The sequence below is a fragment of the Microtus pennsylvanicus genome, chromosome X, assembly GCF_037038515.1.
Source record: "Microtus pennsylvanicus isolate mMicPen1 chromosome X, mMicPen1.hap1, whole genome shotgun sequence".
NCBI classification, from domain to species: domain Eukaryota; kingdom Metazoa; phylum Chordata; class Mammalia; order Rodentia; family Cricetidae; genus Microtus; species Microtus pennsylvanicus.
In genome coordinates this window covers 138,353,435-138,370,183 of record NC_134601.1, presented here as the reverse complement: position 1 = coordinate 138,370,183, position 16,749 = coordinate 138,353,435, and the positions used below count along the sequence as shown (strand labels likewise).

The 16,749-nt window shown below is 38.8% G+C and overlaps 2 protein-coding genes across 24 annotated transcripts in view; one reads left to right on the top strand and one right to left on the bottom strand.

Annotated features, from left to right (window-relative positions):
- The window catches only part of Gpr34 (G protein-coupled receptor 34), a 42,855-nt gene extending 31,860 nt beyond the window's left edge, over positions 1-10,995 (bottom strand). For both annotated transcript variants that reach the window (XR_012909082.1, XM_075958477.1), the window contains exon 1: positions 10,949-10,995. Coding sequence is in view for 1 of the 2 variants with exons in the window: in XM_075958477.1 (XP_075814592.1) it covers positions 10,949-10,981 (33 nt within the window). In the remaining variant the exon portion in view is untranslated. The remainder of the gene's footprint in view (positions 1-10,948) is intronic.
- Positions 1-16,749, top strand: part of Cask (calcium/calmodulin dependent serine protein kinase) — a 337,725-nt gene that overhangs the window by 242,438 nt on the left and 78,538 nt on the right. For 16 of the 22 annotated variants that reach the window (XM_075958466.1, XM_075958473.1, XM_075958470.1 and 13 more), the window contains exons 9-11: positions 2,737-2,820; positions 9,745-9,844; positions 14,117-14,134. In XM_075958466.1, coding sequence (XP_075814581.1) covers positions 2,737-2,820; positions 9,745-9,844; positions 14,117-14,134 — 202 coding nt within the window. The remainder of the gene's footprint in view (positions 1-2,736; positions 2,821-9,744; positions 9,845-14,116; positions 14,135-16,749) is intronic. The other 6 variants (XM_075958471.1, XM_075958472.1, XM_075958469.1 and 3 more) reach the window with 1 other exon arrangement.

Below are 16,749 nucleotides of genomic sequence, written 5' to 3'. Positions count from 1 at the left end.
TAAAGGAAATAGCAGCAATGTCAGCCTAAGTGTTCTCCTGAAAGCCTGGGGTCCCTGAAATGTCTCCCTTCCTTTCTCCAGCTTTCAGTCTTCTAGCCATTCCATCAGGTAAGCTCCCTAGGATCTTATTGAGCAGAAGCATGTGATGAAATGTGCCTTCTCTGTCTCATCACTCAGCGCCAGGCAGTCACTTCAGTACTTCACTTCTCAACTGATTTCCTTATTGTCAGTACCTAACACTTTGGGGAATATATTTATGCTATTAGGTAGGAAGTGTTTTAAAAATCAACTGGAAACCCCATTTGTTGCCATGCATCTTCCAAACTGCTTGCCCTAGTCTTCCCAATACAGTTGGAATTAGACTTCAGTTACTCATACCCAAAATTCTTGAACTACCCATGTTCAATCTGTCAGAACATCCTGTTCTACCTGCAAAATACATGCAGAACTAAAAGCTTCTATTATTTGAGAGATACTTTTAAAAGAATGAAAAACAAACTGTAAATTGAGAATAAATCCTTGCAAATTATGTATCTGATAAAGGTCTAATCATCTAAAGAATGTAAAGAATTCCCAAAATTCCATAAGAAAACAAAATCTAATCTAAAATGTAAAAATGTTAAGCAGATTTCTTTCAAAGATACACAGGTAGCTGGTAAGCACAGGCAAAGCTGTTCAACATTATTAGTCACTAGGGAAATCCAAATAATGCCACAGTGAGCTCCCTGTATACTTGTGTTATTATGGCTAAAATAAAAATTACTGGGACTAGATAGATAGGTCAACAGTTAAGAGCACTGGCTGCTGTTCCAGAGGGCTCAGATTCGATTTCCAGCACTCACATGGTGGCTCACAATGATCTGTAACTCCAGTTCCAGAGAATCAGATGCCATCTTCTGGCCTCTGCAGACACTATGCACACATGATGCATATACATACATGTAGGCAAAACACTCATGTGTTAAATAAATGTAAACAAAAAATTAATAAATGACTGACCACACCTAGTGTTGACAAAGATATAGAACAACTGGAACTCATGCTTTTACTAGGAATGTAAAAGGATACATCCAATTTGTAAAACAGTTTGACCTCTTAAAAAGATAAACAGACCAGTCACATGACCCAGCCATTCTATCTTTTCCTTAGAGAAATTAAGTGTATATTCATATGAAGACTGAGTTTTATGTGAATGTTCATAAGAAGCTTTTTTACATTTGTTTACTTATTTGTTTAGGTGATATGCCATGACACACATTGGAGGGAGGGGTCAGAGGATAGCTTGTGGGGTTGCTTCTCTCTTTCATGTAGGTTCTGAGCATCAAACTCAAGTCATGAGGCTTGGCAGCAGGCACCTTTATCTCTGCCCTCTCATAATAAAGCCAGCCTAGCCTGCCCCATCCTTATCATCTCTCCCATCTGATCTGTCTTCACTGTCCCATCTCTGCATTCTCTCCACATGTATTAATCTACTATCTTTATCAGAATTTCCACACATTCTTGCTCCTTTAAACTTTGTGGTAGATACTTGCTTTATTTTGACCGTTCAGGAAATAGTACCCCAACATGTGCTAATTGTTTACTTAACAGTTGCCTTTCTGGCTAGTTCTGACTTGAATTTCTCAAATGGCTAGTGAAGTTGAGAACTTTTTCATATTATTTATTGACCATATTTATTTCTTCTTTGGGGATCTGTCTGTTCATTTCATTAGCTCATTTGTTGAGTTGGTTGTTTCTTAATTCTTATTAGTCCTTTATATAATTCAAATACTACTTCTCTGCCAAATGTCTGGCCAGCAAAGATTTTTCTCCGATTCTATAGGCTGCCTTTACGTTAATTGACAGTTTCGTTTGCCTTTTTAATACCATGAGGCCCTATTTGTTGATTGTTGATCTCATTTCCTAAGTGACCCGAGTCTTATTGAAAAAAACCTTTCCTATACCTCTATTTTCAAGTGTTTTCCCTATTTTTTCCTCAAATGGTTTCAGAATTTCAGGTCTTATGGTAAGGTCTTTGATCCATTTGGAGTTGACTTTTGTGCAGGGTGAAAGCTGGGAATCTAGTTTCATTTTTTAAAAATAAAATTCTAAGTTGCTCTTTTGGAATTCTAAAGGGCTGATACAGAGGGAACAGTTTCTTTCTGGACAAGGACTGAAGCAGACCCTGCATGGAGGAAGTAGCTGAATTAGATGCCCTTGAAAAGTCTGTCCTAGTTGGAAGACTTGCTAATTTTTATAGTCCAGTTATTCCTGACAGTGCAGAATGCTGAGTCAGTATAGACTTCATTTTTAAGTGCTCATTTTACCTGACAGCTCATGATGAAGACAACCTCAGTACAATTTATTTATATATATATAATATTTTATATATTACTTATATATCATGTTATTTATATATATGATATATGTATCATAATAAAATCTGTTATTTTGCATGCTAGCTAAAAAATTAAGTAGAAAAAGATAACTTCATATTTTCACAGCCATTGTAACTTTAGCCACATATCAAAAATTAGATAGCTTATTACTTTAGTTCTTTATTATTGCTAGAAATACTATTTAGCCATCAATTTTACTGTTTATATCCCTTGTCTCAGAATATGTATCAGTATATAAAATAACCAATTTCTTAAAATTAAATATAAACTTCACATTTAAGGACTTGACCTTCATAATTTATATTAAGCTTCTTCACTTTTTTCAGTGATTATGTATCATTATGATCTTCTTTTATAGGAGCGGGATCGTTATGCCTACAAAATTCACCTTCCAGAAACAGTAGAACAACTGAGGAAATTCAATGCCAGGAGGAAACTAAAGGTAAATTTTAGAAACCAGCAAAAAGCTGCTAGCTGGAGTAGGTGATCATGCTTTTATTCTGCTTCCATTCCTACGGACACATTCTATGTCAGCCATCATTTTTGCTACAACTAAGTAATTTTAAAAATTGTTGCCATTTCAGTAAACTTTTGATCTTTAAGATCATTTTAAGTTAATATTTCAGCAGGAATTAAAACAATTTAGCAACTGGAATACACATGTTTTCGATTTGTTTTGTCTTTAAAATTCATAGCAGAGATATGGTTACGTTATGATTCTAAGCTTTGTTTTCTCAAACATAATATTGACAGAAAAATATAGCATGATCTATAATCCCACCACTGAAGAAAACTGAGGGAGGAGATTTATTAGATTCAGGCCAGCTTGTGCTACAAAGACACTACTTCAAAATGTTAAACTAACAATGATAATAAGACTTTAATTTTTAAGTGTGCTTTTGGTTCACTGCAAACTGCTACTGGGTTAACATGGGATCTACAGTTAAACAGCCATCATAAAGTAATAAATGAAAGCCCCACTACCATAATCTGTAAGAAAATATTTGAAGATCGCCTGCCATCCTTTATTCTTCCAAGTTAATTTTCTTGCCTACTCTTCTTATCCTCTGCCTCAAAAAGTGAAAAGGCACTGTGATAATACCCTCACGGGAAGCCATTGTAGTTCAGAACTTTCTGAACACCGACCGCAGAGATGCAGAGGAAATGATTGATGCTTACTTGAGCTGTGGTGCTGAATGTGTTAAGTCTGTTCTGGAAGTGGCTGACTAGATAGATAATGGTCTCTAGTCACATGACTCCTACAAGCTCAAAACTTATTTTCAGATGTCCTAAATTACACTATTAATTTATTATTCTTTACCTCTTGAAGATTATGAATGATATTTATACAGCTGTAGATTTTATGTAAATGTTGGGGGAACCTCTCACATTTTAATAGTACCATGGAAAGCTGATAGCCACATGTACCTATGTGAATTTAAGTTACTTAAAATTTAAGAATCCAAGTGCCTGTTCCCCATTCATACCATCATGTTTCAAGTGCTCAGCAGACTCGTAGCTATGATATTGAACAGCATAGATACAAAACATCCCCACCCTTGGAGAAGATTCTATTGGATGTTGAATGCTGATGAACAGAAAAGGAACTTTTCACATATCATTATTAATGTTGAGCTTTCCTATTTAAGCTTTTCTCCTAATTTTTTTGTTGTCCGGAGTTCAAACTGGCTCTCCTCTGTCTGCTTTTATAAGATCCTTGGCAAAAAAATAGTTATTAATGACATGCCATCACTGACCTAGTACCCAAAGATACTAGGGTTTCTCTGCGTACGCCCTGGCTGTTCTGGACCTCACTATGTAGACCAGAATGACCTCAAACACAGAGATCCACTGGCCTCTGCCTCCTGCGTGTACCACCACCACCTGGCCAAAGGTGGTTTCTTAAGGTTTGACATCTTTACCTTGACATGTACCTAAACTGGTATAGACATCATGTGAGAAAAAAAATCAAATCATTCAGAGTAAAATTTGGTCAGCTCATTTGCAGTTGTTTCCTGTCCAACTGTTCAAAGAAACTATGGGCTTCTTTTTTAACTCTTCTCTAAAGGTTTTTAATCTTTCGTCCTCTTTTGTCTTCACATAACATATGCTATGTAAGGTTGAACCTTCCATTGCCCAAAACCAGATCTTTCACTCGGGCTTGGGCTCGCCCGTCACAGGAGACATGTTCTTCCCCTGGTGCCACAGAAGCAGACTTAGACCAAAAATAGCCAAACTGGTGACTAAGATTCATTTGAACAGGGCCAAACTATCACAACAAATAGGGGTCATGTGGATTTACCACATCCCTTTGCAGGCTATTTAAAGTCTCAAGACCAGCCAAGCAACATAGAATTAGGAACGTCAGCCTAATCATTACAGGCTTGTTTTTGGCTTCTGGCAAGGCTGCATTCCTGAGAATTGTCGGCCACCAGGTTAACACATGCCATGCCTGCCCTCCTCAAGAAATTCATACTCCTCCCTATGCCTCTGCAATGAACTTCTAGAACAAAGACTGTAACTTCTCTGCTTTACAACACCTACTACCCCACAGCTGATTTCCCCAAATGAACAGCTAGGTGCCCACTTATTTTTATCCCAGACAGTGATTTGAAGTTAGTTCCCCAAATGGGGCAGCATCCTAATTTTTAAGACTACCTTAGAAATGATTAAAAACAAATTTCACTGAGAGCCAGTTACTAATTTTTGATTATGGGTAGCAGAAGAAGTAAGAAGTACACAGCAATACATAGGAGCTACTCTTGAGCTAATAATGGGTGGCTGAACCCCAATTCTGACTCTCCCTCATTGGAAGCCTTGAGCAAATTATCTAAAGTCTCTGTGTCTTAGTGTAGTCAAGGGTGAGTTACCCATGTTCCAGTGGACAGTTCCATACCTGTATCCATGCAGGCAACTCTTGTTCCACCCAGTGAGGTCACAAAGTAAAAACAGACCCAAAACAAAAGGACGGAAAAGTAGGGTACAAGCAGTGGAGGATGTAGGGAGCTGGGTGTGACCAGAATATATTAAATACATGTAGAAATTGTCAAATAAGAAATTATTTTAAAAAGGAAAAGAACATAGCAAGGGAGATTTCTGACAACTCTCTATGGCTTTCCTTTATTGGTTTTGCAAATTGCAAAAGTATGCCTTGCCTGCTTCTCTGCCTGCCGATCAGTCTTCTCTAAGATGAGGCAGTTTAGGAATGGCCCTTTAGTACTTTAAAAGCAGAAATTTGCGATCTTATCATGATTTTTCTTAACAGATTCTGAATAGTCTTAACTTAAAATTATGTTTCATCCTTAAAACATGCTAAAGTATACCTAGTAAATTTGAAGAGCAAGCTTCTTTGTCAGGGTTGAATAAACCAGAAAATTGGAGAACTGCTTATATAAGATACCGTTTTTATTGCTGTGCCCAACAGGCTGTTCACTAGCCATAGTTTACTGGAGGAGTTGGCCAACAGTGGCCTGAGGGTCCAGTTCAGCCTTTGAGGGGTGTAAAGTTTTATTGAAAATCAGTGTTGTATATCATTTATATTTGTGTGCTTTGATGGCAGAGTTGAGTAGTATCAAAAGAAATCATGTAGCCTTCGAAGCCTAAAATATTTGTGATCTGTCCCTTTACAGGGTAAAAAAAATGTTAACTTCTGGGAGAGTAGAAACATTTAAATTAGGAAGAATGGTCAGTGGATCTCAGTTCTGACCACTGTTGATAACACCTTTAATCATAACAGGTTGCTAGGCCTATCTGGACCTCAATTTTCTCAACTATGAAATGAATCTTTTAGAATTGCCCATCACTGAGATTTACTCTCAATACATAATAAAATTCTGTGAGCCTGAGCTATTTTGAAACTGTTTTCCTATTTCACATAATTGACTTGCATTGCATAGTGGAACCGTGTATGGTCACTGAGCTGAGAAAACTAAATAGACCAAACTGCCAGCCATAGGCCAGAGAAATCAGGAACTAGCTGCTTCAGAGCAGTATTTTCTGACTCTGTTAAGTACTGGTATAAATGTTTAGAAGATCTTCAACTACAGAAGTAGTTGGAAAAAGCCTTAAAACCTAACACTAACATACAAAGAAACTCAGCTGAACTTAACTTGGAAATAAAACAAAACATCTCTAAATTTTGATTTGGGTATGTGGGAAATATGAGTTGACGCCTAAAAATTCCATTCTGCCCAGCTTTTAGGGAGCATGTATAATATGCAAGGTGAAGTGAGACTCTTGTGGCTGTGAGAGTGGGAGAGCTGGCCATACTCCCCTCGTCTACCATGTTGTGGCGAGGGTGAGGGAAAGATGGCTGACACCTGTGCTGGGCAGGGGAGATGACCCTCCCCCTTATCAGCTACAGAACTCAGAAAAGCGGACCCTGTACCTTACCTGGATGATACCGTAGTACCCTGTTGGCAGAGGTGTGGGAGAGCTGTCCCCATTATGCATATGTCGTGTGGTGGCATGGGAGGGGGAGAGAGGCCCACCGTAGCCATCCACACCTGAGGCACGTAGGAAAACTGGCCCTGAGGTCATAAGAACAGGAGCGCTGCCCTGCCGGTCATCTGCAGCACTCAGGAGAGTCGCCCCTGCACCTCCCCTGGGCAGCACAGTGGAACTGGCCCTGAAGGTGTAGTTGTGGGAGATCACACTGTAAGGATGAGAAAGCAGGAGAACAGGCCCTTACTCATCTCTGCTGCAAGGAGGTGAACTGGCCAGGGCAATGCTGTGGAACTCACCCTGGTGGCAAAGACAGGGGAAAGCTGGCAGGCCAAGCAACCCTGCAACTACCCAGGTCTAGAACCAGGGTTATGTGTTGTTGGCCTACCCCAACATCCACCCCATTTGTGATCTCCTGGACAGCAGGGGAGGGGGTCCTTTGGACAGAGAGCTGCAGGATCTCCAATAGGGAAGCAACAAGATGCCCAAGAAGAGTCCCAGGGAGGACCCAGTGTCAATGGTGTAGACTAGGGGCCTCAAACCGGACCAATGATTCTTTTCAGTGAACGCCTGCATGTAAACATATATGGAAAAGGGGTTTACTGCGTGACTCATTGTGTCACAGTACACCTTCCATAACAAGATTTTCCCTTTCTTCCCCTCCCCCCTTTGTCACTTAAATTTATTTTGTTTTCTTCTGGGGGGGGGTGGATAGGTAAGATTGGGAGACATAATGTAACAGACACAAAGACTAAATAAAAAGAAAAGAAAAAGATTCTTTTGTAGAAAGATCTCAACAGTCACTATTTTTCCAATATGGTTGGTATAATTCTACATTAGAAACCTTGTTTTAACCCCATACTATGGGAAATCTAGGCAGTCACCTCAAATGGCAGTATCAAAACCATTTGTGTTTTATTTTGTATGTGTTTCACTTTTTTTGTCTTTTTTTAGGGCGATAATTGTAGTGGTAGTAGTTGTTGTTTTAAGGTGATAATTTTAATGGTTGTGGTAGTGGTTGTTGTTGCTGCTGCTGTTTTAAGGCATGGTCTTACTATGTAGCCCAGGCTAGACTGGAACTCCCAATGTCCCTGCCTCACCCATAGTCATAAAATAGCATGCCTAGCATCAGTTCTTTACTTCCTGTAGTCTATTTTTCAATTAAAATTTAGAGGAAAAATCTTAACATGACCCCCCAAAAAAGTGGGCCTTGTGGAAATGCATTGCCACTGGCTTTTTATGTATTTACCAACAAGTTTCTACATACATGGCAGATTTATCTTTCCTTTCAGAAAAACTCATGAACTCAACATTTAAAATTTATATAGAAACTCTGATAGATTTAGACCACTTTGGCTATTTGATATTTAAACTACCTAAGTGAATAATTCTATATAGAGCATCAGAAGATTTGCACTTATGCCTGCCTCTATTTTAGTGGACTTAGTAATGATTTATACTTCCAGAATGTTCGACAGCGTTCAAAGCACTTTTGTGTACATTAAGACTTTTGGCAATGTTATATAGCAAAGTTAAGGTACATCCCCTTTGAGATTCTCAATTTGCAGATAAGAAAACCTAGAGAGGCGTTAGATAGATGGCTCTGTCACAAAAAGTGCTTCCTACACAAGCACAAGAACCTGAGTTCCATCCCTAGCACCTGCATAAGAACACATAATCCCAGCCCTGAGGCAGAGATGGGGGATGCCTAGAGCCTGGTGACTAGGCAGCCTAGTCTAATCAGCAAGCCCCTGTTCCCAGTGAGGGACTCTGTCTCAGAAAGCAAACTGAATGGCTTCTGAGGAATGACACCTAGGTTTGACCACCTGTGCACACGCATCCACATAAACACACACAAGCACAAGACAACCTAGAGAGCTTTAATGATCTACTCAAGCAATGATCCAGAGCTAGAACCAGGCAGAGCTAGAGAGCAAACATGGCTGTTTATGCTTTTTCCTATTAACTAAAACAATAACTCCCATTGCTTTCCCACACGGTACTCTTAAAAGATGCCAGGCACTCCGTATGCCAGTGCTTCTCTACTAGGGTTCAATGGGTCCTCTCCGTAGCTTCCAGGATCCACACATAACCAGGTGTGGTGTTCCATGTCTATAATCCCAGCACTTGGAAGTAGAGGCAATGGGATCAAGAGTTTGGGGCAGCCCCGATTACATAGCAAGTTCAAGGCCACTCTGTGCTACATAATACTCAATCTCAAAAACTGAAAAAAAGTTACATGTAGTTGATTCTAATGTATAGCCTGATTGAGAATTGATGTGCAAGAATAGTGTAGTCATTGTTACAAAAAGAGAAGAGAAAAAAGTTTGATAAAAGAAAACCTCATAGTCCTACTACTCAGTGATACTAGTGTTAATATTCTGATATATGTTTACTGTTTTATAATTACTATTTTTCCAAAGAAGAAATCAGACTATGCACTATATTTTAGAAGCTTCTTTTTCTTTTGTTTTTTTCACGACAGGGTTTCTCTGTGTAGCTTTAGCTATCCTGGAACTTCTATAAACCAGGCTGGCCTTGAGCTCAAAGGATCTGCTTTCCGAGTTCTGGAATTAAAGGTGTTCACCACCACCGCCTGTCTTGAAAGCTTTTTAAAATATAATTTATTGCAAACATCTTTCTGTTCTACTAAATATCCTTTCTGCCACATCATTTTATGGTGACAGAGTCTTGTACCATATGGTACATATGCAAGTCCAAGATGTAGTTAGTTTATGTACTTCATTCCGCATATGGAAGTGGTATAAAGTGATCCAAAGTTGTTTGAGAGCCACCTCTCTCCTAGCCAACATTCCTTACAAATTTACTTTCTGCATAATTCTTAAGGTAAATAACCATTTAGATAATGCCTTATGTTTCTGGGTATGTTTTAATTGTATGGTTTTTCATCTTTTTGCATTAGGGTGCAGTACTAGCTGCTGTGTCAAGTCATAAATTCAACTCCTTCTATGGGGACCCTCCTGAAGAGTTGCCAGATTTCTCTGAAGACCCTACCTCCTCAGGTAATTGGGAAATTCCCTCATTCACCTGTGTGAATCACTTGGCATACATCTTTTCTCATTCATTCTGAATAATCTTTGTGGGAATTTAGTCGAGACCTCCAAGAGATTCTAAAGAAGTTTGATAGCCACCAAATCCTACCTACAGGTGTCTGGTTCCTCTTTATTTGAATACCAAAGCTGTGTTCCCCGAATGCTCCCAAACCAACATTATGCCAGTTTCTCTTTACCTCAATACTTCTTCCCCTTTGTGCACTCCAAACTCTACGCTCCATTTCATCCACCCCAATGTCATAATCAGACTCGCTGGATCTCGACAATCATCTTCTCCCCCTGCAAAACCTTCTAGTAGAAGATTTTCCCATGTCAGCTACAGGGAATCAGAATTGGGGACAGCACTGCTTGAAATTTAGTCCTTCCATATAAAAGCTGTCTTGGGAGCTTTAAACAGTTACCAAGTTCTTCTTTCTGTAAAGTCTCTAACTCATGTGTGCAAGTATTCAAGGAAGAAGCTCATAGAAGAGTTACCTGTTTTGACGGATGACACGTAAGTACTCCTGGGGGAGAAAAAGGTGCTAGTGCTCATACAATCATTCTGCAAAATGCTCACATTTCCATCTGACCGGTGAGGTGTTCACCAGGACCATTTACTAAAACTCTAAATGACCAGTTTAGATGCAAAGTGCTCAGATTTCTTTTTTCCTTTTTATTTATTCTTCTTTCATACAATACATTCCTACCACAGCCTTTCCTCCGTCCTCTCCTCCCAGTCCTCCCTCACACTTCCTTCTTCCCCAGATCCACTGCTCCTCCATTTCCCTTCAGAAAAGAACAGGCCTCCCACTAATATCAGCTCAATAAGGCATAACAAAATGCAGTAAGACTAGGCACAAGCCCTCATATCGAGGAAGCCCAGCAGAAAGAAAAGGGTTCCATGAGCAGCAAATAGTCAGAGACACCACCCCACCCCCGACTCCCACTGTTAGGAATCCAACAAAAACCCCAAGCTAAACAACCACAGCATATATGCAGAGGACTTAGCCCAGACCCACGCAGGCTATGTGGTTGCCACTTCAGTCTCTCTGAGCCCCTATGAGCCCTGCTTACTTGGTTCTGTGGATCATTTTCGTGGTGGATCATTTTCTTGTGGTGTCCTTGACCCCACTGGCTACTACAATCCTTCCTCCAACTCTTATGAGGGGTTCCCCAAGCTCCGCCTAATGTTTGGCTGTGGGTCTCTGCATCTGCTCCCATCAGCTACTGGAGGAAGCCTCTCTGATAATGATTGGGCCAGACACTGATCTATGAGTATAGCAGAATATCGTTAGGAATAATTTCATTGACCTTTTGTCAGTCATGTTGGTTCTACCCTAGGTCTCTCAGCCATCCAGCTTCTGGATCCTGGCTGTCCAGTGTTGGACATGGGCTCCTTCTGGTTTATTTCCTTAGCTCCTGCGTTGTATGTCATTGAGCCTCATCTTTACTTCTGTTCAAGACAATTTTTATGTGGTTGGATTTTTCCTTCTAATTTGACTTTTATATACCTAAACTGGTTTCTTTAATATTTGTATATGAGCATTAGAATTCAGACTTGAGACCCTTCCTACAGCATGAGCAGTATTCCCAAAGTCAGCAATATAAGAGTGCTTTTTCCTTGGTGGGTCTAGAAATGTCAGTGTTTATGCTTCTGTTCTCTCTTCATGCACATATGTGCACACACAGACTCAATCTCTTACCAAGCAGTATGTATGTGTCTACACCATATACAAAATGACAGGACTGAGTTTCCCAATCCAGCAGGTGTGTACTTCCTCCTTTTGACTTTTACCAATCGGGATATGAATCTTCCTCTTTTGAGTGAAGGTGATTTCCAAACACATTCAGAATCTTAGAGAAGTGATGGGGGGAGAAAGCCCAGAGGCTTCCTCTTGTGCTGCCTCAGGACCTGCCTGAGCCCTTATGGTGCAGTGGCCTAGGGCATAGTTGTCATTATACACATGCTTGGATCAGTTCGTCTCTGCCCTCCCCCCCCCCCCCCCCGTTATATTTTGTTCCCATCCCCTGGACAATTTTTAGAGCTTGACCATTTCTCTTCTGGCTTTCAGCATAGATTACAGTTGACCCTATGTAGGGAGAGTGCATCCAGGCATGGATTTTATTTCATATTTGTGATGGCATACTAGATTCACAATTTGTACTATATTTAGAATAAATTATCTCTTTGAGATGTGTGCTCAATGTCTATACTGTCACTTTCTAGAAAACGTTGTACTCCTTGTAAATCACTTTGTAAACCTAATCTCCAGAATTTGCCTTTAATTAATATTTACCTCTCTACCCACTGAGAACATAATGAGGATGTAGGTGTTCTTTTTCTGAAAAAGTTGAAATTTTTCTTTACAGAAAGAAATTATATTCGTAGACATGCTTATTTATATTAAACATACTTTATCATCTAGATTTTCCCTTCTTTAGTACAATCTTTAAATGATTTGGTTGAAACAGTTTCTTAGTTTTTGTCGTTTTTAAGCAACAACAAAAAAGCTTCTTCCACCATCTTGTAGGCAAATTGCAAGATCTCACATTAATTGTTCACAGTTGAGCATTCCTTCTTGGCATCCCTTTCCTGCATTCTCACTGTTACGTTCTTTTTCTCTCTTCTCTTTTCTTTAAATCTGGAAATTTCATGATCTTCTAAGCAATGTATATTTCAAATGGCTACGGCAATTCCCTGTAAAGGATTTTTTTCAGTGATGCTATATGGGTACTACAAACAAAAAGTAGAAGAATTAAAATCTAGATGTAAGTCACTACCATAAATGAAGAGGAAATTTTTATGTAGTCAGAAGTCAAAAGCAAAGAAGGTTTTTAAAGAAAAGTGTAAATTTTCCTACATGCTTCACATAGCTAAGAGAAATTATTTATACATTTCTAAAATTAATTTTTAATACTAAGCCTTTTGTGGAAGGCATTCTGCCCTAATCAACATTACTGACCAAGCAGCCATCTGGCTACCGTGTCCTCTCTGCAGCCAACACTAATGCAGCCGCTGCCAAAAAAAAAAAAAAGCCATTTCTCTATTTTATCTAGACTCAAATAGAGCTTTGCAATTTTGTAAATGAAAATATCTGCATTTGTTTTCCATTACTTCCATCTTCTTTTTAGTATTTCCATTAATTTTCAAACCCAAAATCTTCTCTATTTATCCTTATACTTGTTCATTTTAAATTCCCAAAGTTAACCTTTCCTGTCTTTCTGTTTGAATTTGTATGGGTTTGTTTTATACTACAAAACGAGAAGCACATTTTGTGATTACCTGCAAATGCATCCAAGACAAAAAAGAGAGAAATAGCTGCAGAACCTATACTTGTAGGGTACTGCTCGGGGGTGGGCAGAAAAAGGGCTGGGAAGACAAAGCAGTGTATTTCACCACTGCTCATTCTTTACACTGACTGTCCTCCTGTTCTATCTTCCATAATACCTTTTCTGGTCTTTTTTTTTTTTTTTTTGGTTTTTGGTTTTTCGAGACAGGGTTTCTCTGTGGTTTTGGAGCCTGTCCTAGAACTAGCTCTTGTAGACCAGACTGGTCTCGAACTCACAGAGATCCACCTGCCTCTGCCTCCCAAGAAAAGGCATGCACCACCACCGCCTGGCTCACCTTTTCTGTTCTTACAGAGTGATAGATTGGTACTTTTTTTACATAAGCCTAACAAAAGTAATAATTGGCAATCCCAATTTTGTGTCCCAAATTTTCTTAAAATTCTCTCTACAACATTTTTTTGAGGACAGTGACTATTACTGCTTGCCCACAAAATGCAGCATGTTATATCCTTAAATTAAAGTTTAACATCATAATGTGTATGCATTTGAGAAAATGTGAGTATTTAAAAATTAATAAGCTCCCCAGCTTGTCATCCAAAGAAAAGTTTGACATGTTTAGGTTATGCTATTGTAATGCAACACATTTTTTTCTTAAAGATACTTTTCTATTTTGATTTTTATGACCTTCATTATGTATTTACTAGATTCCTTAAGGTTAATCTTATCGTAAACAGTTACTTTGCTACTTAATTCAAAGTGGAAATAGTCTGTTTTCATATTCTAAAGCAAAGAATTTAGAATTAGATCCCAGTGACTGATGTGTGAAATTTTTGGGGGAGGGTGTCCACTGGGGGACTGTGCTTGTGGCTTATCTAGTGGGCCCAACTATGGCTTGATGACCTGCTTGCTCTAAAATCATGTTTGTCCTTTGTCCATATGCTGCCTTCCTCCTAGGACTTCTAGCAGCAGAAAGTAGGTATCCCTTTGTTTTCCTCTAAGGTTTATCTTTATGCAAAAGTGTTTGGCTTTGCATGGTTCATAATTGGCTTGACTTTTCCACGACTGTTTGTGTTTAGATGTTTAAATGTGAATTTTACACTGTCTGACCATAAAATGAGAACTCGTATGTATTGATTTCCTGGGGCATTGCTATTCAACTTAATTTCTCACTTATTTCAAAAGTCAAAAGGAGGCAGAGTTAAATTTTCAACCACACTTAATATTATTTCACATGTGAATTTCAAGCACAAATATATTCATTCAGGGACAAGATAACATTTTATTTTGAAGTTTCAAGAAAACTTTTAGGGTAAGTGAGTTTCCTTTTGACAGTTTCATACATGAGTGGGGTTTGTTGCTGATACAGAGTCCTTTCTCAGTTTATTAATGTTGGGCTGTGAAATGAGCCCTGAAACCATGTCCTTTAACAACTTGACCATTAAATATAGTTATCAGAAGGCATAAAGGTACACAGGTGCAACCCCAGCACTCAGGAGGGTGAGGCAGGGAAGTCACACATGGAAGACCAGTCTGGACTATATAGTGAAGACCTGTCTCAAAAAAAATAAATAAATAATAGAGAATAGTAATGATGGGTTTACCTTAATTGCAAAAAGATGTAATCTGAATATGTGGGGAAATTAATCTGTAAGAAATATGCACACATATGTAAGTAAAACTGAGGCAGTCCAGATAAAGTGGGTAGTTTGCATTAACGTCAGTATTCAAAATGCAAAATAAAACTTTACTTCAAAGTGATGCTTACTAAAGGAAAGTAAATAAGAGACAAAGATAAATTAGAAAATCTGAGTGCTAACAATTAAATTCATTGCCACTTTTGTTCATTTAGTATTTATAGCTAAATTTGCAGCCAATACAAAAATCCCATCATCTACTGGTGGTCTATGGCTGAGTACTGGATTGCTTCATTCTCCGTGCAGTGCCTGTGGATCAGACGTAGGGGCATGGCTTTCCTAAGTGCCCCTGCCAAAAGATCTCTTGCAGTAGTGCTCCAGAGCTGCCATCCCCCTTTGAAGGCATGACTCACCCAGTAGTTAATAGAAAATTTCTGTTCCTCACTGGCTGTGACCTTGTCTATAAGACTGTTCACAACCTGGCAGCTTACTGCCCCAACACAAATGACTAAAGAGAAGCCAAGAGTTGTGCCCTTGTTTTTCCAAGACAGGGAACAATTTTTAACCTTGCCACAGAAGTGCCATTCTGTATGCTCAGTCCCCATGCCAGGAGAAGGAGTTGATCACAAACAGTATATAGCAGGGGACAGGATCTTAGGGACCCAGAAGCTACCTATATATCCATGCCAGTATATAAATATAAAAATATAAATCAATATTATATTTTAAAATATAAAATAGAAATATAAAATAGAAATAAATACAGAAATAGAAAACAATTAAGCAATCAATCTCTTCTCCCTTCTTTCCTCTTTCCTTATTCCTCTCTCACTATCCCTTTTAATAAACCATGCGCCTATCATCACAATTGAAGATGAGCATCCTATCCGTCATTCTTACTAGTCTGTGTAAAACGTTACACAAATGGCCATTTAAGGGATAGCCAAATATTGTTAAAGTACTTTGAAAAAATCGTGCTCAAAAAATGTTACTACTTATGCCTACTGTCACACACCTTTAAGTCCCAGGACTTGAGAAGCAGAGGCAAGGAGATCTCTATGAGTTCAAGGCCAGCACGGTCTATTTAGTGAGTTCCAAGACAGCCAGAGCTGCATAGTGACATCCTGTCTCAAAAAAAAACCCAAAGTAAAAATAAAGAAAGAAAGAATATTACTTCTTGGAAACCAACTATTTTAATAAACATGATGTCACTAGAATTATAGCCTATGTATACTGATGAAATATATATGTATATATGTGCAGTTGCTTAAGAAACTTAAGATAATACATTTTTGAGGTACCTATACCATAATCTACATATAAGGAATCTGAGACATTATTATCATGTGCAAATTTTCACAACTGGAACTGCATATAGTACACATGCCAGAATTTAAAGTACAGTTTCCATTGTGGGATTTACTATTAGATAATTATAGCTTGATTAAAATGCTGAATTTGCTTTAGACCCTGAAAATAAAAGCTGATGACTAGGGGATGGTGGTAAGAAGAGATGGGCTGCAGTTAGATGGGGCCATATTTTTGAGTGATGGCAGAGTATATTTAAATTGGTGAGTTAACTTAATAAAGTACACTTTTGATTAAGAAAAAATTTTGAGACCAGGTCTCACTATGTAGCCCTGGCTGGTCCTGAACTCACAGAGATCTGCCTTCCTCTATCTCCTGAGTGCTGACATTTAAAGACATGTGCCACCAAACCTGGCAAAACAAAATATATAAACATTATATTGCTTAGCTGGGGACAGGGTTAACATCTATAATCTCAGCACCCAAGAAGGATGAGACAGGATAATCATAACATCAAGGCTAGCCTGAGCTACGTAATGAAACCCTATCTTTAAATAAGGTATCATGTTGTCAAGGGAGAGGCTTTGAGTGGGTGATGAGAGTGCGTACAGTGGGACAGTGTTGTGTTAATGAGCCTCTCCCGAA